Genomic DNA, 24687 nt, shown 5'->3' with positions numbered 1-24687 from the left:
GTTTAAAGTCGTTACTGCCACCTAGTGGCAGAAAGCAAAAGAAGCAACTATTCTAAAGATTCCTTAAATATGAATTCAGAAAAAAAGCAAAATAGTTACCACTATTATGCTGTTTAATTATTTTAAACTAAACAGTTTAAAGTACTGTTCAGTTTTTAGAGTTACTTTAAACAAATCTCTTCTGTTCAGATTGAATGGTGGATATTGAATATTTGGTCTATAGTTCAATTCTGTTCATTGTGGGAACTTCATTAATCAAGTACAAGTAAAAAGAAGGTAAAATAAAAAGTAGCCTACATCTACTCTTAAAAGTACATAGTATAACTATAACTTAAATATAATAAGAGGTGGGTAGGATAGAACTACTTTAACATGTTTTTACTCAAGTAAAAGTAAAAAGTAGCCATCTGAAATTTAGCATTTGGTAAAAAGGCTACTTAGGTACTGAGTAACTGATCAATTAATCAATCAATATTTGAAAATTGTCTAATCAGAAAGACCAAAATATGAAATTATGTGAAAATTTTAAGAGTTTTAAAAGACCAAAATGAAAATAATTTACATGAATAACTTAATTACAAAATATGCCAAAAGAAAAAATTTTCCAAACCAATTTCTTTTATTGAAAGAAACTGATTTGTAATTTTTTCTTTTGCTATATTTTGTTATCTTTTGTTACCTACAATAACGTTATCCTTAAAATGACAAAATTTCCATTTAATTTTATATTTTGGTCTGCCTGATTATGTAAATTTTAAATATTAAATTATTTAAAAATGCAAAATACCGGGAGGGACTCAGAGTAGAGCCGCTGCTCCTCCACGTCGAGAGGAGCCAGTTGAGGTGGCTCGGGCATCTGGTCAGGACGCCTCCTGGACGCCTCCCTGGTGAGGTGTTCCGGGCACGTCCCACCGGGAGGAGGCCTCGGGGAAGACCCAGGACATGCTGGAGGGACCATGTCTCTCAGCTGGCCTGGGAACGCCTTGGGATTCTCCCGGAGGAGTTGGAAGAAGTGGCTGGGGAGAGGGAAGTCTGGGCCTCCCTTCTGAAGCTGCTGCCCCCGCGACCCGACCCCGGATAAGCGGAAGAAAATGGATGGATGGATGCAAAATACTTTGTTACTCTTACTTGAATAATTTCTTTGGACGGCTACTTTTTACGTTTACTCGAATACAAATATGTTGAAGTAGTACTAATCTTACTTGAGTACAATGTTTGAGTACTCTGCTCACCTCTGTTCATAATAAAATTACTCAAGTAAAAGTAAAAGATACAGCGTAGTAAAAATACTAATAAAAGTTTTTAAAAAATTTCAAAAAAGTTACTCCAGTAAGTGTAAGCGCTTATTACCAAAGTCTAAATATAATAACTGATTGTAGATCAGATTTTGTCCGATGACCTTTGGCTGCCGTCGTGCTGAATGAACTGATCTCAGATCAGCCCTCCCTGTCTTCCAGTTCGGTGTGACTCCTCCCCTTCTCCCGCTCCGCTCTGTCGTCTGTGGATGACGCTAAGCTAATGGCCGCTGGTGCTGCACGGTGCGGGTTCATTTATTTTCTCCGCCGCAGCGGCTGAAGTTAAACCGTGAACAAACTGACCGTAGGCCGTTACTCCGGTATCAGTGGGAGGGGGCCGTCGGTATCGCTGCAGAGCCGTCAGTAAAGAGCTCCGGGTCGGCAAGGTGAATGGAAAAATAATGCTGTTAGTTAGCCGTTAGCCTTTAGCTTAGCTTCAGTGATGCTACATTGTCAACTCAAAGATGGCGAGCGTTGCGCGGCTAAACCGAGACAAAGTTCGTAACTAAGTCGTTAAGCTCGACCGGTTTCATGTTTCTAGCCGTGGAAGAAGTTTGCGGTTCGGCCCTGGCATTTCGGGCTCGATTAGCCTTCTCTCTGTTCGTCGCCAGGTTCTGGGCCTAAGCTAGCTTGACCAGCAGCTATTGTAAGTGTTACCGCTTGTTTTCGCTGCAGGAGATAATGTGTAGCATTCACAGCAATAAAAATGTTTGAATCGGTAAATTGGGAGGTCCATGTGAGGGTCGAGGTGGTAAACCAGATTCGGTAAATATGAGCTGGTAAGCCGGGAGCTGTCCTTCATGAAGCTCATCTTTGTATTTGCTGTATCTTTCCAAAAAATACGTTTTTTCCCCCTCATGTATGATGTAACCAGATTGAAAACAAACGCTGCACTCATTTATAAAGCTCCAAATTTAGCTGGTTTTTTTGGTAGTTTAGCCATGGCTTGTTTTTTATATAAAAATGTTAAATTAGAGCAAGTTATGAAACACTGATCAGCCACATAATTACTATCTGATGCTTATTACAGAATGTCCCACAGATTTTTGATATTATCAATGAAATTGGGTTTCAAGGCGATACACTGCGTTCAGGAAGGTTCCATGTATCATCCACAGAAATGTTGTGGTCCATATTGTTTTATCTCTGAGTGGAAGATGCACATGCAGGACTCAGAGTTGTCATGCTCTTGCTTTGGGTTGAACATTTTAAACATTTAAGGTTTTTCATAATCTTACATGGTATGAAACAAACTATTTGTTGGCACAGTTTTGTTTTATCAGAACCAGCAGGGCGTTTTTTTTTTCTTTTCTGTATGCTTTTTATGTCCTGACAGGTGGACGATGGGAACTTTCCAGAGATAATCTGGCCATGTCATCCTAGTATCTCAGATCTACTTTTGCCATTACGTGGCTGTAACCAGAACCCTGAAGGTACGGTGCAGTACCTGGCACTAAGATGTTAGCAGCAGATATTTTAAATCCTAGAAGTTGTATGTTCAGTATGGGTGCTTGAAATTTCTTGAATTTCAAGTCCGTTTCTTCAAGGTTTGGAAATTGCTTGATTTCTATACAAAAGCAGTTTTTTTTCTATAAAAACATAAAAATGTTCGCTTTTAATGTTTGATTAAAAGCCTAAATTTTAATAAACATTAAAATTAAACATTTACAGTTTTAATCAGATAAAGATGATATTTTTTTTCCCTCACTGTCTGGAGTTAAATCAGACAAAAATGTATCTTGTTTTAGATTAGTTGGAATGATCAAAATTATTTATATTTGCTAAATGCCACAAGAAAGGTGTCAGGTGTAACAGAGACATTTCAGGATGTAAAATAGTCACATTTTAGTGTTTTCTGCCATAGGATATCAACACTATCAAAATATAACAGTAATATCAAATGATAGTGAATTGAAACTCTCTTCAGTTAATTTGTCAAAGTCAGTGACTGTGACTGTCGCTTGGTTTGGTAGATACAAGCTGCCTGCAGACTGGAGAAACCAAACAAGAGCTTCTTTTAAAATGTAAAATTTTATGTCGCTCAGAGCAAAGAGCATAGAATTAGACTGAATAGATCTGCCATTATTTATCACATTGTCACAGATACCCAATCTAGAACTTTTTTCAAAATTCAGAAAAATGCATGTTGATATCGAAGTGTTGCATGTGTTGGGCACATTCTCACCGATACACAATCTATATCTTCAGTATTGGGACTGATACAGATATTAATATCTGATTGGTGCATCTCTAGTTTCAAGTCAAATTAAGGTTTGTTTGTCAGATATCCGTAGTGGAAATGAAAAAAGTGGATCGGTGCGTCACTAGATGTGATGTTCTGGCTGATCGGTGTTATTCCTTTTGTTGAGTGGACTCTGTGAATGCATGACTCATCGATTCACGCTTTCTTCCTCCGTCAGAATCATTCGCCATGGATACGCCTGAAAGCCCCACGCAGTCCCCTCAGTCTCCAGAGGAGGAGAAGGGCCTTTCCGACAGCGAGCTGCTGCGCTCTCCCGACGACGACGAGGCCGGCGGCGTCCTCTCGGACAGCGAGTTGCTCCAGGACGAGGAAAACGGAGGCCTGATTGACGAGGAGGAGGATGAGGAAGAAGAAGAGTATGAAGGGCGAGGAGGAAAATTGGACCTGGAAGACGAGGTCGTCCCCGACTTCGTCTCTGATCCAGAGGACGAGGAGCCTGTTGAGGGGTCGAGGATGGGGCTGGAGGATGAAACCATCGTGTTCATGGACGGTGATGAAGATGATCCACAAGGGCGAAGGTCGGGTGAGGAAGAGGACGGAGTTCTGGACACGCCGCAGTCTCCGGACCTGGAGCCAGACCAGTTCAAGGAGCGTGCCGAGTCTGAGGAGGACGGCGGCGACGAAGGGTATGGCGACTACAGGGAGGAAGCCTCAGCAGAGCGGGATGAAGATAAAACCAAGGCTGAGGAAGAGGAGGAGGATGAAGAGGAGGAACTGCGAAGAGCTGAAGAGAGGAGAGCGGTTCTGGTGAGGGAGATGAAGGAGGATTCGGCCTCCGTTTCCCGGGAGCTGGACGAACACGAACTGGACTACGACGAGGAAGTCCCGGAAGAACCGCTTCCTGCTCAGGATGAAGAGGAGGATGAGGAGGACGCAAAGGCGGAGGGAGGAGAGGAGGATGAGGAGGCGAGCGAAGAGAAGAACAATAAGAAAAGGGAGAAGAAGCCGATTCTTCCTCCTTCTCCAGCGGACGGCGAGTCCAAGAGGCCGGAAAGCTCCAAAGGGTCAGAGAGACTCCGGAGAGATTCGTTCAGAGATCGGAAGAAAGACGAAGACGATGGAGAGATCGACGAAGGAGAGATCGACGTAAGTGATCGTAGTTTGTTTGCTTCTGCCTGCTGAAAGGCTAGAACTCTGGATTACAGATGACTAGAGCAGGAAAGTAACTTTTTGGGAAAAAATAAACTTTTGTTAATATTACTACACTGCACATTTTACTTTTATTTGAGTAATTTTATTATGAAATATCTCAACTCCTGAGTAAAATCTCTGGATTTTCTACCCATGACTAAAAAACATGTTTTAACCAGAAATTCACTAAACACCTGCAGTTCTTTAAATAAGTTTTATATTGAGGAAAATTAATTTAGAAACATGTTGGGGTGGGGGTGTGGAGGGTTGTGCCTGATTTTGTAATTATGTTATTTATATTCATTCTTTAAGTCTAGGTCCTTTAAAAATGTCTAAATTTCCACATAATTTTATATTTTATTTATGGATGGAACGATAAGAACATTTTGGTCGATAGCTGATATTAATATTGCTGCTATGGTAACCAATATTTATCAGTAATATATCTTACTGTCATTTCAAAATGTTTGGGGGGGAAACCCAACCAGTTGATGTAGTAAATACTCTTATTTGATTACAATTTTTGGGTTCTCTGTAGATTACAGATAGAAGACAGCTGTTTGTAAGAGAAAAACATATTCAGGCCAAGTTCTTCCCAGAGATGCTCTAATGAAATCGCTGCAGATTTTTCTCCAAGTTCATAACATGAGAATCAATTAATCAAGTTGATTTGTGTTGCAAACTTCAGCAACAAGACAGTTCAAAGTGCTTTACATCATAAAAACAAAAAAATACAAAGTCATGAAACGCACAGCAAACCAACCATCCATTGTCTTTACACCCTCGTCCCTCAGTGGGGTCAGGAGGTGCTGGTGCCTCTCCAGCTAACGTTCAGGGCGAGAGGCGGGGTCACCTGGACAGGTCACCAGTCTGTCACAGGGCAACACAGAGACACACACTCACACCTAGGAGCGATTTGGAGAGGCCAGTTAACCTGACAGTCATGTTTTTGGACTGTGGGAGGAAACCAGAGTACCTGGAGAAAACCCACGCATGCACAGGGAGAACATGGAGACTCCATGCAGAAAGACCGGGGCCGGGAATCAAACCCAGAACCTTCTTGCTGCAAGGCAACAGCTTTACCAACAGCACCACTGTGCAGCCGCACAGCAAACCAGTGAATATTAAATTTTGCTAAATGCACATCAAAATGCTGGCTAATGTTTAATTATGTCTCAAAGTGTTTCAGCTGTTTTGGAGTTTTATTGAAGTTTGTTCCAGATTTGTGGTGCATAGAAGCTGAATGATGTTTCTCCATGTTCGGTTGATTCAACAACAGCACATCTTTGATGTATTAATGTTGGCAGGAGTAGCACAATCACAGGTCTGCAGCGGATAAAGGCTGCATTTTTTCTGCTATGTAAATGGGTCTTTATCTAGTTTATTTAGTTCTCGGTTAAATTTAAAACTGATGTATGTAACTTTTATCTAAAAAAGTTTTTTTTTTTTTTTTTTACATATTTCTTGAAACTGTCACCATGTTGTAACACATAATAAAGTTGGCTGATTGGATGAATTTATCAATCGTCAATAGCCTGAGCTTTTCACCTACAATTTATTATTAAATTATTATTTTTTTTGCCTTTGAGGTACTTTCTTAAATTAGCAATGCTTGGTTGAAACCAGGACAGAATCACGACATGTCAGTCAATGCCGATAAATCATTGATTTCGGTTATTTTTTGCTTTAAATATCTGATAAACTGCCAAACTGGTGGCGTGATCTTTCCTCTTTTATCCGCAGTCTTCACTCCGTACCGCTAATTTAAGCAGTTATGAGGCACAGTGGCAAAACCTGAAACTGCTGTTACTCAACAAGTTGTTGCTAGGTAACCAAAGAGAGAGAGAGTTGCTAGGTAACCAAAGAGAGAGTGAGTTGAAGCCACCAACATTGTTTAGCAGCTAAAGAAGGGAAATGTCTTCCAGTTCCAGTGTTAGATGTTCATTTGAATTTGAAGTTTATTGATCCTTTAGAATGTTTTCTTGCATTGTGTTACTTAAAATTGGTTTCAAAACAACAATATAATCATTGCGGTGAGGAAACTTTACTGAAAGGAGAAGCTATGGATTCACAGATGCATCAGCATTTCACCCCGTCTCTGAACCCAGAAGCGTCGTTTTGCCTTTGTGGCTCGATCTGATGTATGGGAGGATGCTGTGAAGCTCTGATAAAAGTTGATTTATGTGCTCAGAATTGATTCTTTTGTTCTTGTTGCAGGACGATGACCTGGAAGAAGGAGAGGTCAAAGATCCGTCTGACAGGAAGATCAGGCCACGCCCCATCTGCAGGTTCTTTATTAAAGGTCAGATACTGTAAAGCTTATTTATTTATTTATTTAGAAAACATCTTTGTTTACAATACAATGAAAAACAGAGGAACAGTAGATGAAATATGAAAAAGTATGCCAAGAGTGTGGGCCTCTACAGTAAATACATATTACATAATATTCAATAACCCACAACATTCATATGTGTTTACAGCTTTTCTGTTTGTACTCCTGGGAATAGCTGATAAATATAGTTTAATTTCCTTAACAAAATCTGTAAAAAATAAAATAAAAGAGGATGAAGATGATGAAAATTTACATTTGTGAATATGAAGTTGGCTCTGGAAAAAATGATCAGTTTCTCTGATTTTACTTTTTATATGTTTTACTAAAATGAAGATTGTTCTTTTATTCTATGAACTACTGACAACATGTCTCCGAAATTCCCAGCAAAACATTTTGTAATTATCTGCAGAAAATGAGAAATTGCCAAATAACGAAAAAGATGCAGAGCTTTCAGACCTCAAGTAATGCAAAGAAAACAAGTTCGTATTCATTTAGAAACAACAATACTAATGTGTAACTCGGGGAGAGTTCAGAAATCAATAGTTGGTGGAATAACCAGTTGTGTTCCAGCAGAGGGAGCCGTTGAGCCGCAGAAATCGGTCATTTGATCAGATCTGGATTCCTGCCTTCACATATTTAAATCTGTAACTCAGTGATATACGAGCTGCATTTTAATCTGATCCACTCAACAAATACAAATGTAAAACTTTTACAAATGTTTGGCAAAAATTCCAGCCAGGGTTCCTAAGCAGAAATGCAAAAAAAACCCTAAAATTTACTGAAACTTGGAACTGAAACTAATAAAATGCTGCAAACTGATGGTCACACTTCAGTTTACCTAAATGTAGAAATAATTCACTTTCTGGCCTGTAGGAGTGCTATAACACCAACATAAATGTTTTTCTTTTCAGTGTCGTTTCATCTTGCAGTTTAAAAATGACACATAAACCATAAGCTTGTTAATATGTGGCAGGAAAATTTAACTTTATATCAGAAAACGGCTGAAGAAAAGACATGGATTGTGGCTTTTACATTAACAACAAGTTTGAATATCAAAAACCTAAAAGTTAAACCTAACATGCTACTTTTTGTACAATTTTTTTATGCTGCAAATTTGCTTAATTCAAATATTTCAAACCTGAATTTATTGCAGAGCTTTGCAATTTAAGGATTCCCAACACTTGTTTGGGTAAAATCTGGAGACACCGATGCGAACATTCAGAGCCGATATCAGATGTTAATATTTTCAGTAAGCTTGATGACCCTCTGGAAAATTTGTACTGTTAATAAAACCAGACATACTTCTGGAAGAGGGTACAAAACTTTTTTTTTTCTGCAGTAGCTGCTGTTTTTTGTACTTTGTGTGTAGAGAGAAAACTGGCTGTAAAGCGCAACTCCTGCAATTTAAGAATAAATAAAAAAATATACAAGTACATCTCAAAAACATTAAATATAATTAAAAAGATTCAAAATTTTGTTCATTTCCAAAAGTGAAACTTCTAAATTACATAGATCCATTTGTAGGTTGTGTCTGTGAGAGTAGCGACTCTTCACATTCTGACTCCTCTCCTCATGAAACTCCCTCAAATTCTTGAATGGATCTGGCTTGATCCCACAGTTTTTCCTTCCACTCAACTTTCCATGAATATCCACTGACTTTTAAAAAAATATCGTAATTTTCTCAAGCCCTCAACTGAGTCTTCATTATCAATCAATCAAGTTTATTTGTAAAACACATTTCAGCAGCAAAGCAGTTCAAAGTGCTTTAAATCATGAAAACATAAAAATATCAAACACATTGATAAAATTATCAATATACACCAAATATGTTGATCAATGTTCCATTTACTATGGTTCAAAAGCAACCCTGAACAGGTGGGCTTTTGATTTAAAAGGACTCAGTGTTTCGCCCGTTTATCTGTAATCCATGATCATCAAAGGATCATAAAAGGATTTTCCAATTTAATTTAGCTGCATTTTTGTATGAATTCTGATTAACCGGGAATGCCGCCATGTTTTCTTCAGGAAACTGTACGTGGGGAATGAACTGCAGGTTCATCCACCCAGGAGTCAACGACAAGGGCAACTACTCTCTCATCACCAAGCCAGACCCTTTCTCTCCGAACGGTGCGCCCCCTGGTGGACCGCTGCCTCTTCTGCCCAACAACCCCTGGGTGAGAAACTCGACATCCGGGCCTTTTCATAGTGCCAACAAAATAGAAAACGACAGATGATACAAAAAAAACAACAACCGCTAACAAAATGAACCCCGGAGATGAAGGTACCATTAGTTTAGTCTAATGCAGCAGAGGGGAAAATAACGCAGAAAAACAAAGACTAACTCGTTCCTTTTTTTCTCGCTCTCTGTTTCAACTGTTCTACACACATGCTTGTTGCCATAGCAACTGACTGAACACAGCCGCATGAATGTATCAGGATTGAAGACAGAAAAACGCTTAAACATTTCCCACACTGGGAGCAGAGCATTCAGTCAGTTACAGTTTTATGTTTTCAGGTTTGATGATTATTAATTATTGACCGAGTGACAGAGTTCATGTGTGGGTCGCCTTTCCCCCCGTTTTTTTATTTTTTATTTTTTTAGCTGAACTGAAACGCACCAAATTCTGCAGCACATCTACCTGCTCCGATTGTCAAAGTCAAGCTAGCATAACCAACCCACTTCCCTGTCTCTCGCTCTTTTATTTTAATTAAAACTTTTTCTCCAACCTTTATATGTAGTTGTCGCAGTGTTGATAATTAACTAGCAAAGCGCTGCGCCCCTTTTTCTTTTACACATCAGACGTACATTTAAGATTTAGTGCGTTATGTTGACTTCTTGACAGCTAACACCAATGCTAGTCACCGTCAGGAGCAGCTTTCTGCATGTGTGATGTTAAAGCACACATTAAACAAATGTCTAGACACATTCGTTTTTGTGTATTGACACAAAAACAAATGTGTCTATACAGATTTTATAAAAGTTTAGATTTTTGTTGAGCTGCATAAAACTAAAAAAGAAAAATGTTTCTTTGCAGTATCTAAAATTTGCCCGTTTGGACACCACTAGTCTACATGAATATGAGCAGGAAGGTTGTGGTTGCTTCTCAATTAAGGGATTGATCGCTGGGATTCCCTATCCGGAAAGGTTGACGGTAGTTTTCCGTGTTGCAGGCCGCTCCTGTGGTGGAGGAACTCCCTCCTCCGCCGCCCCCGGTGGAGCCTCCCGTGGAGAGCGCCTGGGAGAGAGGTCTCAGGCACGCCAAAGAGGTGAACGCCGCCACTGTGTTTCATGCAAATCAGCCCCAGTTTGTGCCACAAGTTTATGTAAACCTGAATCAATGGATTGTTTACTCAATAGATCGTGCAACACCAAATGGAAGGATGTGCAAATTCTTAGCTGTGCTCTCACCTTTTCCATTTTTCTTTTTTTTTGAATGTGTTTCCCTTTTCCGTGAATCTCCAAATTATAAAAACAAATATTTTGTTGTCTGACTTTGTGCTGTGGAGGTTTCCTTTAGCGAGTGGGAAAATGTTGAAATCTGGCTGTAGTAATTGTTTGCTATGTTCCTTAGAAACATCCGGATGTCCTTAAAAACATTAAATTAATTTAAATAAATTCAACTCGACCTGAAACGTGTTAATCATAGGTATTAAATGTAGTCATATCAGGACTATTTAATGTACTATATTCTATCATATGTTAGGGCTGAAATGAATAATTATGGTTAATTAATTGTTAAAATTATAGTCAACCAATTTATTAATATATTAAGACTTAAAAAAAAGGCAATTTTGTTCAAAAACCACATGTATCATGTAACACCGCACTGAAAATATATATATTTTTTCAGTTAAGATGGAGAAAACAAAATCTACTCAAGTGGCAGGTTTAACTTCACCTGGATCAAATTGTGTAAAAAGGTTAATATGCAATTATTAATCAATTAATCCAAAACATAATGCACATTAACTCTGCTTTTTATTGCTGTGAAGTCAAACAAAAAACTTTTCACATGCTGATGTTAGAAGTTTTTTTGGAATCCACAAATAAACAAGAAAACGCAAAAGTTATGTTGTTGCATTTTAGGGAATATATATTTATTTTCTGACTTAAAAGAAAAGATTGAATTGTTTGTTTGCATCTTTTAATGTATTTCTAATACAGCATAAAAAAGACTAAACTAAAAACGGAACAATGAGCCCATTTTTTATCTGATTAATCATCAGAATAATCACTAGCTAAAGTAGTTGTTAGTTGTAGTTAAACATTTTGTCTGGTCTTAAGTTTAATCCAGAATGACACTAGAAAGGCATTAAAAAGTCTTAAATTAGACTTACTGAAACCTGTAGATTTCCTGTTGCACAAATAAAACCACAAATATTTTTCTGTTAAGCAACAAAGACTTGTTGGATTGAAACTAATGAATCAGTTCCTTCTGCATGACCTCAGAGTTTTCACACCCATATCATCGCCATACCTGGACGAGCAGGTGTCACCGTATCTCACACAGGTGTCTGTGTTTGCATTTCTGGCAGGTGCTGAAGAAGGCCACCATTAGAAAGGAGCAGGAGCCCGACTTTGAGGAGAAGCGCTTCAACGTGACGATCGGCGAGGACGAGAGAGAGTTCGACAAAGAGAACGAGTTCTTCAGGGAGCGCAGCTACCGGATCATCCGAGAGTACGGCCGGCTCGCGCTCAGCGCTTCATGCTCGGTTCCGCCTCCGGCAGCGCAAAAAAACACAAACGTCCCGATGCGCGTTGTGTTGATCAGTGCAGACGTCAGCAGCTTTAAACTACAAAAACCGGCAGCAACAGTTTATTGAGAGAGGAACAAAAGATGAGAACAGTTCTGATTTTAAAGAGGAACGTCCGCTATCTGATCCAAACATGCGTTTTATGGGTCAGGTCATATATACAGAATATTCGGTATTTATTAAGTTCTAATGTTTTAAATGTTTTTGTTTTTTTATACAACAAACATTACAGACTAACGAAAAGAAAAACTGGGCGTTTTAATCTACAAAATCGCAGAATAAGAACAAAAACGGCAACAAAAATAAATAAATCAAGCAAACGAAACAAACAAGGAGGTCAAAGAGGTCTTCATAAATAAAGGGTGTACTTTCTTTTTCCATTGACTGCTACAGATAATGGAGTTTTTAATCGGCTCATTTGGACGGGAGTGTCTGAGTTTAAGCTTTACTTCTTCATCTGTTCTCATATTTCCAATCCAAAAATAGAAAGTAAAAGGCAATGTTCCCTTTAATGCAGAAATACTTAAATTAAATATACTCACATGATTCCTTTACTTCTTTCAGGGAAATGGACTTCAGAGAACCGGTATACGGGTAAGTTTAAATCCTCCTCAGAAATATTAGTCTGTTGCTTTACTTTCGTTAAAACCCTCATTAACTTCCAGAAAGTCAGACATTTTTAAGAGTTTTTTTCCAAAAGTCATCAAAAAGCAACGATTAGGATTTAGGACGGATGACATCTATTATACATGATATTAGAAAATTACCTTTTAACTAGAGATGTGCCGATCAGGTTTTTTCCTGCCGATACCGATCACCCATGAAGGCCGATCACCGATACCGATCACATAATTATTTTTTATTTTTTAATCATAAACACTACCGGTTACATTATGTGGAAAAAGGAACCATGAATTCACCTTAATTTAGACAAAAACTTGTTTTTAATAACTTTTTCCAAGAAGAAAACTAAACAAAACAGGCATTGTGCAAATTGTACTGCTATCAGTAATACTATCTTTAACAGACTGAAAACATATGAAGGCTCTGAATAGGCTAAATAATGCAAAGAGTCAAAATAAAACTTCTCAACATTGCCAGAAAATTAAAGTATAAAACTTAACATTCAAAGGCAAATACAGGATCCATTACAATAAACAATCCTGTTACTGAATGAAACCTTCCTGTTAGCATGGCGGCTAGCTGATTACTGCTAGTTCTGAGTGGCTGTTTCTGACTGAGYGGAGTAATTATGCAGAACAGGGAGGAGATCGATTATTTTTTCAGAGATTATCTGTTTCATGTTAGGACAGTGAAAGTTTTAATACGTATGTAAAATGTATTTTTTAGGTTAGATGCTGCAGCTTTAAGTAGAGGTTCGGTGTGAGAGTCACTACCAGGTGGAGCAGAAGCGGCGCTCTGTCTGTGAAATATTACTACCTGTAGCGTAGCAACGGTTCAACAGCGAGAGCAGAACCAGCGTCTTACATCGCAGCTCGAAGACTTAAATAATTTTGCGGGTTATTTGTTCAGCTTTCTGACCGTCATGCTAATCCGGGTGAGTGTTTGTAGCTGTGCGCTGCTTTACCTGCTATCTGATCCTTCATATGTCTTTTTTACTGCAGTGAGCCTCGATGTAGCCAAACTCCTCAAGTATGGCATTGTTTTTATGCCATATTAGCTTCTTGTGTTGATGCATTTTGACCTGCTTCAATTTTCCGCCGCAACACGCAAACCTCCCCATTCACTCAGTGCGTTATAGTTATAGTTCCACATCGCTTAGGATTTGTTTCTGCGCATTTGCGCAGTGAGAAGGAAAGAGGAGACCAGCTGCACAGGCAGGCTGCCAAATGAGATGCAGGTGATCAGTTTGTGTGATCGGCAACTGATAGAAATGCACCGATGTGAACATCCGATATTAATATTGCAGGTTTGCAATAACCGATATTTATCAATATCTTATGCATTTTCCCACATTTCTACACTGACAAACCAACTATGTTTTACTGCTCCAGTTAACAAAAATGCAACATGACCAACTTCTACCGCTTCCCGTCCAGCAAAGCAAACAGCAACAAAATGGAAATAATTTTTTAATTTTTTATTTTGACTCGGGTTTACTTATTGGACCGACGCTGATAGGTGACAAAATGACTAACATCAGACGATACCAATGGTGATACCAATATATCTAATACATTTATATATTAATATAAATCGGTATATTAAGGAGACAGGATTAGAAAAAGTGTCTTCCGTCAGAGGCTTCTTCAAATTTGCTGTAATACAGACTGCTACAGCAGATCTTTCCTGCCAACAGACATCACCATCTACAACAACTGAAGAATTTGAATTAATGAGTTACAACAACATTTAATTTTCCTTTGGGATCAATAAAGTATTTTTACGCTTAAATGATTAATCAATTATTTAAATAATCGTCAACTAATTTAGTAATAGATTAATCATTAACTGGAGTATACAGACTCTTAAAAAGGCTATTTTCTAAAAGAACACGGTCAGGGCAAGTGACATTATCTGGTTCAAATTCTGTAAAAAATTAAATTGCGTGTTGACATTAAAAGCATTTTTTTAAGCTATAGATTCATCCTTTGCTACAAATGATCAAACGCTGTTGCACTTTTTCTTATTTAAAAAAAAATGTAATCTCTTTGTTTTTATTGCATTTCAAATGTACAAAATAGGTTTTAAGTGGTTAAAATTAAAAATCTGTAGACACTAGCTAATTTTTTTAATATACAATTAATCGTCTGGATAATTGATTACTAAAATTGCAAAAGGTTTCAGCCGCAGACGTGTCCTGCATCTCTGCAGTGTTTGCAAACAACTACATTCTCCAGAGCAGCAAATTTTCAAAATGGCTGCCTTTACAGAGGGCCTGTGATCAACAGAAACCTTTTTATTACAATTCGGTTGATTTCTTTTTTTCTTAGTAGAAATTCTTTCATGATACTTTAAGAAATCAAAGGAGGAATTATATATTTAAATTTTTTTTTATGGAGACATTTTGAAAGCGTCATCCAGTTTGTGAATGTTGTTTCTGTCCGCAGTGAGCCATATGTTGAGCCGTACTACGACTACGAAATGGAGGCCTTGTGGAGGGGGGGGCAGTACGAAAACTTCAGGGTTCAGTACACAGAAGCTCCTCTTCCATACCACTTCGCCGTGAGTATCGCCACTCAACGTTTCTCTGCGTAAATCAAGGCTTATCCAGCCACGGCATCTGTTTATGCCATCGATGACAAAACAGGCGTGTCCAGTTTATTAATTGAGTCAATGAATACATGGGTGACGAATGCGGAAAATGTACAAGGAAGTCTCACGTTGTTATACGACACCGCTTCCAGGTTCAGCTCCTCTTCCTATTCAACAGGATGCAAACCTTCCAGCTGAAACCCTGATTCACAGATGAGCGTTTAATTACCCACAAAATGTATTTTTACAGTTCATCAGCTGGCATTGCAGGGTGGTTTGCAGGGTGGTTTCTTCTTCATGTTTGTTTTCATCTTCTTACATTTGCTCTGCTGAAGGAAAAAAGATCAATAAATGGAGTGTTATATATTTATATATTTGATCCAGCTAAAAACAAAAAAAGACGAGGAGTGAGAATGATAGCATGCAAGCTAACATTAGCTTCTTAACTAATTAACTCAAAAACTACGGTCACCTTACTGAATTAAGTTAATATTACTCAACATACAGCAACTTAATAATATTAGCTTTTAAGCTAAAATTAGCTTTTCCGATAATTTTGACTCAAAAGCCAAAGTTAACTTACCAAATAATAAATTTTATTTGTAAGAAAATAAAATGTATTGCCTGTTTAACTTAAAAACAGACACAACATTAAATGAACTGAGTTAATATACCAATACAATGGTAGCATTAAAGCTAATGTTAGCTTTTTAGCTAATTTTGACTCAAAAGGTAAAGTTACTGAATGTTACCTAAAATATTCATGTTCCATGCAAATGAACTTGACCAGAGTAAGTAAATATAAGGTAGACTTTAAGCTAAGATTAGCTTTTTAGCTTATTAATATTAAAAATCCAGAATTATCTTAATCTTTCCAGAATGCTAATGCTACTCCGCACGATGGTGTAAATCACTACAAGCTGGAACATATTTGTCTGTTTCTACCATTTCTGCAGGAGCGTGACCGTGAGCGTGACCTCCGGGAGCGGCACCGAGACCGGGAGCGGGAGAGAGATCACCGCGAGAGGGAGCGGCGGCAGCAGCGGGAGAGGGAAAGAGAGCGGGAACGCGAGAAGGAGAGGATTCGACGGAAAGAGGAGTGGGAGAGAGACCGGTTGAAACGCAACGAGAAGGAGAAGCCGAGGATGCGTCCTCCTCGCGACGCCCGGGAGAAGAAAGAGGAGGACAAACTGAAGCCGCGCTCCCCACTCGGCCCGCCGCCAAAGTAAGGACTTTTCCCCTCGTATGAGATGAAAAATCAAAAAGTGATGCAATGTAGCAGTCTGTTACACAGCCAGATTTATTATTACCAGCTGTTAAATCATCATTGGCCTCAGTATGAAATATTTCTGCCTTGTGACTGTTATGTCATCTTAGTCATCTTCCTTTCATTTGGTGTTTTGCTAGTTTCCTAAAATGAGAAACACGGATTAAATCTGATTTTCAGTCCCATAGTTGGTAACATTTTATTTGAAGGTGGTGAATAACATTGTCATAAACATGTCATAAACATGTCATGAACATGAATAAGCCTTCATGAATATTTATGACTGTTGTCATAAAGCGTCATTCGGTAAATTATGACACTTTTAATACAAAGTTGATATTATTCAAAATGTCTTTATGAAAACTTGACATTAACCAAGAAATCATTACTGTTTAAACTTTATCTTTAATAACATAAAGTTACCTAATTTTTAAAGTGCAATCAGTAATACTTTTATAACACATTTATATCAGTAATGATTTACGGGTTAATGTCAAGTTGTCATAACAAAGACATTTTGAATAATGTCAACTTTGTATTAAAAGCGTCATAATTTACCGAATGACGCTTCATGACAATAGTCATAAATATTCATAAAGGCTTTCATGACAGGAGTTATGACATGTTTATGACAGTGTTATGACATGTTTATGACAGTCTTATTCACCCCCTTCAAATAAAGTGTTACCCCATAGTTTTACAGCTTAGTAATAATATCACATTTTATTTGCTATTACAACGGATAGAAATAAATAAATGAGGTTTATCAAAAACCTCATTTATTCACCAGCAGCACATGCAGTGACAATTAGTAACTGCATGACAATTATTAATACTGGTTAGACAGTGTTAACTCTCTAACCAGGTAATTCTGTCTGCTCCGTGTTTTACCCGTCTATTTATCCCAGATATTGGCCATGTGACAGGAAACTTGAAAATATAACAAGGTAATTTTATGTTTTTGAGCAACAACATCTTAAACACCAAATATAAAGTCTTTTTTTAAAAAGCCACACACAAGAAATACAATAAAAGTTGATATGCATTTTTTGCTCTTTGGTTAAATCCTAATTAAATAATCAGCCAGTGAATCTTAAAACCAGCTGAGTGATGTGGATCACATTTAAAAGAATAGTAAATATTTTTAAAAGATATAGAATGAATATATGATAAAATGAACAAATAAAGAAGAAATGTGTATTTAAGAATGCATTTAAGGAATATATTTAATATATTTTATGCTTAACTACATATTTTCCGGGTAGTTTTTTTGTGTTTTCATAAATACTACTGTTTTGTAGAGTCTGCAGCTTGGTGTTTTCATTTGTCCAAGAGAATGCAATATTTTCAAGGATGGATGCAAAAGACCCGTCTGTGAGCATAAACTTGACTAATTTGGAGGTGCCAGAGTGTGTATTCAACCAGTGTGTGAGACGTAAACACGTTTTTCTTTGCTCACAAACACACATGTGCTCACGTCAGTCTTTAAAAACAAACCTCTAAAAGCGCGGCAATATCTCAGATTTTACAGTCACGTTTTTAGAGCACAGGTGTCAAACGTCAGTCCTGGAGGGCCTCTGCCTGCAACTTTTAGATGCGTCTCTGCTGCACCTCACCTGAATAGAATAATCAGGCTGTTAGCAAAGCTCTGGGGAACTGATCTACACAAGGAGGAGGTAATTAAGCCATTTCAGTCCAGTGGCACATCTAAAATCTGCAGGACCCTTGAGGACTGGAGTTTGACACCCCTGTTTTAGAGGTTTGCGTTTCGAGCTGTGAGGCTTTAATTCTTGACGTTTACGTTGGTGCAGTTTTCTCCTAAAACAAGCCTGAACAGCGTTTGTTTGTCCTTTGAGTGAAAAGCCGCCACTGAGGGAAACGCCGCCTGATGTTATTCCAGTTATGTGTTGAGTTGTCATCAGATTGATGAGAATTTCTCCAGGTCCGTCTGGATGATTAAAGCTCCTCTCTTTCATGTGTGGATTAGATATGATGATTCATTTCCTGTTTATGTTCACAGCAGATCACTGACGTTTCACTGCAGGTTGTTGTTTTGTAACATTGTTACCACTTTTTCATGTTCAATCAGCGTGACTAACAAGTCGTTACTCACAAGTGTGTGAAATAACTGAGGATGAAACTAACAGGGCGTGTCAAACGTGTGGCACATGGGCCACTTATTGTCCTCTGAATGATTTTGTGCGGCCCGACTCCAACTTGAGAGCTGTAAATATTTTTGCCACTACTGGCAGCTCATAAGGATTTTTGAAAGGTGACGCATAGCAAAAATGTGAGATCTTTTTTCAATAAGATGTGTATATATATATTTAAATTTTTTATTTGCATTTTTGTTTTCCTATTCTCTAATATTCCTGGATAAACCCACCGTCACAAATGACGGTGGGTTTAATAATGGATTTAAAGATAAATCCATTATTTCTACAGATTATGGTGATTTTTATTTTACAAGGAATAAAAACAATGACATTTAAAATTGGAATATTTCATCAAACCATTAAGAAAAAACATATTTAATGCAAAATGTGGACTTAAGTATATTTAATACCTGCTGAAAGGTTATTTTAAATTTTACTTTTAGCCTAACAAACAGGCCTCAGGTGTACACGCATTATAATTGTGACTATTTGACTCTTAACAGGAATTATACATCAAATAACAATAAAAAGCCAAACTACTTTATTTCTTGAATTAAAATATCAAATGTTTCCTTTGAAAAAACATTTTTGAGGCCCTAACTTAACAATTTCAACCCACAGGTTGTTAAAAGGTCTTATGAAGTCGGACAGGTTGCTCCAAACGTGGCCCAAATCACCAACCCGCCTCTACCGTGTTTGTGCCAATATGCTGCTTGGGTTTCGTTAAAAGCTTTTCAAGGAAAAGCGACTCTCATTCAACCGGTTCCAGAAGTTGTTTACTTTTCTGACGATAGAATCGCTCTTCTGTCTTCAAGTCAAAGGATTAAAGACTAGAGGACCAAAACAGAGCCTCATTGTTTTTGTATGCGTAGATCTGATTCTGATATTGTGCAACGTTCCCAAGTTTCCCGTCAGTGTAAAAAAAAAGCCCAAAAACAATGATGATGATGATGATGATGACGGTCCTTCAACAGCTGCAGACGCACGTGAGCCGACGCCCGCGTTTTGACGTAAAGACAGGTTTTTGAAATCGCTGCGATTGTTCTGTCTTAGTCGCATTCAGAGAAATGCAAAACAATTAAAAAAAAAAAAAGATTGTTTCCATTACTCGTACTGACTGGGTCAGGTCAATGCTTGTGCAAAATTCAGCTTTTAAACGCGACATGTTCTCGTTTTCACGGCTATTATTTTAAACTAAAACCAACTAAATAACAAAAACTGAAACTGAGAAAATATTTTTAACTGGAATGAATGAAAGCGGTAATTAATGGGGGGGAAATTATAAATACATGCAACTGTAGTATTCTTTTACAAAACTAAAACATGTTGATATTATAGATACGATCTTTCGTTTTCATGTTTATGAATCTATTTATCAGCTTTTCAGACGGATGTGAAATAGATTTTTTTTAAAAACACAAACAATTTATGTCGCAAATCATGAAAGTCCAGAAAAATGCCAGCAGCACAAGTTGGGATAAAACTCCAGTCAGTCGGTTCTTCAACAATAACTCAATACATTTTGTGAAAATTGAATCTTCTGTTTTTTTATTGATTACCCAATCGATTTATGCATCATTACAAATACAGTATTTTCACTTTTTTAATTCTGCACCTAAAAATTAACCAAAGTTTGAGGAAAAAAAGAAAAACACAAAATCTTACCAAGTAGTAGTTGACATAAGATAAAACTAACTAGCTAATAACTTCAGGAAGACATTTGTTTTAAGTCAATAATTCTTTAATATTGATGAAAAAGTTCTAGTTCTATTGGTACATTATTTCACTTAAGATGAGGAAATTTTCCCAAGTCAAATAATCTATCAATTATTTTTATTATTTTGATTATCTTGCTAAAAAGTTACTTATAAGTTTGTTTTATTGTAAGTGTTAAGATTTTTATACTAGGAACTGAACCAGAAATACTTGAAAGATAAAAACTAAACAAAAACTTTTTAATAACTAATAAACAAAACCTAGCAGATACTCTAAAAACAAACCAAATTAGTCAAAACGAAATAAAACTAAAGTATAGTGCAACCCGGCTTTCTTCCACTTATTTTTCCACGAGTCCCGTCAGGATTTTTTAATAAATTCTTCAAACATTGTGTTAAATTACGCTGCGTGGTTTTATGCCTCCTGCTTCCTTCCTGTCTTCATTCCTTCTTGAAAAGGAAACGGGAATAGATAAGGATCTAAAAATATCTCCAGTGTTGTGTTTCTATTTTTAGCCGTGACACTTCTTTGCTCTTGCATCACATTTGTGAACTCAGTCACTCCAGGCTATGAATGTACACGATTGCGCCGGCATGCATGCAAAGTGACCAGTTACTCATTATGGTGATGTAACTTTAGGTGTGTTCTGGTTGTACAGTTTACATAGTTGATTTATTCAGGAATCGCAACGTAAACGAAACTTTTCTGAGCTTCTTTAGCACCAGACAGTGTTATTTAGCAGGAATGTCCCTCCGGTTCATTTACGGTTCATTTCCTCCTGCAAATATTTATTTTAGACACTCGAGGAGAAGAGCTCCTGGCTCTTGATGCTATATTTGGAAAATTAAATGCCGATAGCGCAAGCAGGAAAATTCCGGTCACTTTTGTCCCGTAACTGGTGGGTTGCAGGTCCAAACCCCCGGGCCATCTGTCCCTGTCGTTTGTTGTCGGAGGGACAAGATTGGTGGTCCAAACTGTCTCAGGTGGGCCAAAATGTTGGCCTGTGGCAATCAGAGAAACTACTCAAGTAAATCTCCACTCAAGTACTGAGGAACTGATCAAATTGTCAATCATTTGATATTTAAAAATTACATCATCAGACAGACCAAATTATAATGTGGAAATTTTGGTATTTTAGGGACAAAACTGACAATAACTCATACAAGTAACAAAAAATATCAAAATCAGGCAAAATAAAGTTTATCAAATCCTTTTCTTTCAATAAAAAACTTTAACAGAAACTGCAGGTGTGTGTCTGGTGAATTTTAAAACATTTTTGTTTTTCATTCAGTGGGTAGAAAATCCAGAAAATTTACTCAAGTAAGAGTAAAATCACTTCATAACAAAATTACTCAAGTAAAAAGTACAATGAAATAAAGACACTCCTAAAAGTAAATATTTTACAAAAAAGTTGCTCAGGTAAATGTAGTAAGTTTCTGTCCAACTCTGATTGCAATAAGCAAAGCATCAATTGATTGCAAGACACATTTAAACTCAATCATTTCTACTTCCATGACTTTTGATTTTTCCCTTTTCTCTCTTTCTACCAAAAACTTGACGACTAAAGTCTTCAGTGGGCGCTTTGGTCCTAAAGGACGATTTAGTTTAGTCAACTTTATTTGTTGCTTCTATTGTTTCTGTTTATTTGGGATATTTTAAATGTCTTCCAGTTTCAGTGTTAAATATTGTTTACAATTTAAAGTTTATGAATCTTTACATTAGGGCTGAAACGATTCCTCGAGTGATTCGAGTACCTCGATTATTAAAATTCCTCGAGGAAAATTGACCTGCCTCGAAGCTTCGTTAATTTATGTTTTATCATTTAGCGCACCGTGTTTCAGCCGGAACATTATTTGCGTTGAGCGGAGCTCTGACTTCCGCCTCTGAGTTGTTGACGGAAGCTACGTGTTAGCGGCATAACGTCCAATCTTCAAGTTCGGCCCGCGGGGATTTTACTGATTGGTGATAATTCCGGGTTTTCATCGTTTTTGTGGGACCAATAAACATCCTTAAAATGACCGGCGCGATGCCGGGAGTTCGGCAGCCTTTCTGCTCCAGAGCTGCTGGTTGAACGGCGGGAAGAAGCTGAGGAGGATTTATACAGGTGAGCGGAGAGACTGAACACGGCGGGCGGCTGAGGGTTGATGCTTACAGGGTAAGAGCAGCTTTACGGAAGAACCGCACAATAAACTTATATCAGCCCGGTCTGAACAAACGGGAGGCGGAACATGGCTGGTAGATGAGTTTCTGAACGGAGGAGCCGTAAATATCCTGTATTGCTCCCCCGGTCAGAACTGTTGTACTTGCTGAACAGGATTTATAGGCATTTACCTGCTCAAGATGGCTTCTGAAGAACTAATGATTTTCTCCCCTACAAAAAAGTAACTGGTAGGGAAGCTCAAATGTGGAAAAAATAGACTGATGTTGATATCCGATAGTAACACTGGTGTTATGGAAGATTTACCAATATTTTATTTCATAATTGTTTTTATCCGATTACTCGATTAATCGTAAGAAAAATCTATAGATTACTCGATTACTAAAATAATCGTTTACAACAGCCCTAGTTTACATTATTATGCCGTTACCATTATATTTACTGAAAATGATCTCAAAACAACAATATTATCATTTATCGCAATAACTTTATCGTCCAGTAAAATTATGACACGCCTAGTCAAATATACTTGCAGGCAAAAAAATAAAACTAAATGAGTATTTGTTTTTTTCAGTGCTCAACAATAAACTAACCATACAATAATTACAGTTAAACGAGTAAAGAAGTCAGTTTTGCAGGAAAGAGAAGCTTAAATCATTGTAGATCCAGAACTAAGAGTTTTTCATGTTAAGAGAAAAACATCCAGTTTGCAAGTTAAGTTGATAAACTCGTGAAGTTTCCTACCTTCATGAGGTTTGAAGCTTATAAAAGCGGCTCTGTAACACTTTGAATTTGGATTGTGGGTTTGATTCTGAATTGGCTTTGTCCGTTAGTTCTCTGAAATTCAATAAAACTATTGATCTATAGATCGATGGACAGATCTAAATGTATATCTGTGATCCATGAATAACTGAAAATGTACTTAATTGTTGTATATCCTGATATATATCACTATCGTGATATAAAATATTGTGATATGTTTTTTTCCTTACCTCCCAGCACTAACCTGTACTATTGAAAAGCAGACTGCAGACCCTTGCAGTGTGACGTCGTGTGCATAAGATTCCTCCCCGCAGCAAAAAGCTGCTCCCTGATGACTAGCATTGGTGTTAGCTGTTAAATTATCAACAAAATCTTAAATGTACGCCTGATATATGGAAGAAAAATGGATGCAGTCCTTTGCTATTAATTGTAAACATTACAACAAGTAGATAAAGTCAGGAAAAGGTTTTAAGAAAAGAAAAAATAGGGAGGTGGGTCAGTTATGCTAGCTTGACTTTGACACTGTAACATTTAGATGTGCTGTGGAATTTTGTGTTTCGGTTTAGATAAAAGATAAACACCAACTTAGACAGATCATCAGCAAAGGCAGGTGTTTAAATTAGCTAATCAACCACAGATATGTTAGCTTGGCTAATAGCAGCAGTAGCTAATCACTTAATAATCGCAAAATAAGCATCAAGCCTAAAATCGTAACAGACTGAATGTCCTGTTTGTTTTGGAAATATTCAAGTGATTTTTTTTTTATCGTCTTCTCCGTCGTTGTGCGTAAAGTTTCCAGACGTAAACAATTACATGCAAGGGGTTGATAGTCCTTCAGTTCAGTCTATTTATATGTCGCAAATTCACCGCAAACATTGTCTCAAGGCATTTTCCAAAAAGTCTAAAGTAATTTTAATTTAATTGCACAAACATTCCAGTTAATCTTAGTTATGATCTTGATCATTTCCCAGCTGACTTTAATTCTTCCTTCCAGTCCTGCACTCTTTACGGTTCTGTACGGCTCTGTAATATTTTAGCACAAATTAATACTTTTTTTTGCCTTCTCTCTTTATTTTCTTTATCTAAATCTGTTTCAGCGTCTCTGCATCTGCTGTGATTCAGTAAAAATCATCCGAGTACAAACTGAACCGCCCGCTCACTTTCTATGGCGCGATCGTTATTCCATTATTGCAAAATGTTCTGCATTGAGTAACCAAAGAGTGTGAATCAGTTTGCAGAGAACAAACCTGGAGGTGTGCGTAAAAAAACAAACAGGAATAAAGTGGCCGCTTCACGGAGCACGTGCAAACGCAAAGAAAGGTGTGTTGGCCTTTGTTTGTGCCCTTCGCTTTCCAACCGTTTCACAGGTTTCAGCTCAGAAACTTCATGCTTTTAGCAGGAAGCTGCTTTTATTTACGACACTCTGTGATCATCTTCAAAAATAAAATAAAAAACTTTCTGAGTTGTTTCTGTGAAACCTGTAAATATGCAGAGAAATAAGCTGCAGTTTTACTTTTTCTTTCTGTTATTTGAATTTAATTAAAAACAACAATGGTGTGTAAAATTCCCTCTCTATTTGGACACATCTGACCTTTTACAGCAAGTGGCTCTGATTTTCCCCGTTTGGCTCAGATTT

General features: G+C 37.5%; 1 protein-coding gene across 6 annotated transcripts in view; it reads left to right on the top strand.

Moving 5' to 3' along the window:
• The first annotated feature begins 1482 nt into the window (after nt 1-1482).
• The window catches only part of zc3h18 (zinc finger CCCH-type containing 18), a 46264-nt gene continuing 23059 nt past the window's right edge, over nt 1483-24687 (top strand). For 3 of the 6 annotated variants that reach the window (XM_017305423.1, XM_017305424.1, XM_017305420.1), the window contains exons 1-9: nt 1483-1681; nt 3716-4644; nt 6907-6991; nt 9047-9195; nt 10193-10288; nt 11558-11700; nt 12341-12370; nt 14848-14962; nt 15949-16217. In XM_017305423.1, coding sequence (XP_017160912.1) covers nt 3727-4644; nt 6907-6991; nt 9047-9195; nt 10193-10288; nt 11558-11700; nt 12341-12370; nt 14848-14962; nt 15949-16217 — 1805 coding nt within the window. In that variant the 5' untranslated portion in view covers nt 1483-1681; nt 3716-3726. The other 3 variants (XM_008412555.2, XM_017305422.1, XM_017305421.1) reach the window with 3 other exon arrangements.

The sequence above is a fragment of the Poecilia reticulata genome, linkage group LG6 (assembly GCF_000633615.1).
Source record: "Poecilia reticulata strain Guanapo linkage group LG6, Guppy_female_1.0+MT, whole genome shotgun sequence".
Classification (NCBI taxonomy): domain Eukaryota; kingdom Metazoa; phylum Chordata; class Actinopteri; order Cyprinodontiformes; family Poeciliidae; genus Poecilia; species Poecilia reticulata.
The sequence above is the reverse complement of the archived record's forward strand: the minus strand, read 5'-3'. Positions and strand labels throughout refer to the sequence as shown.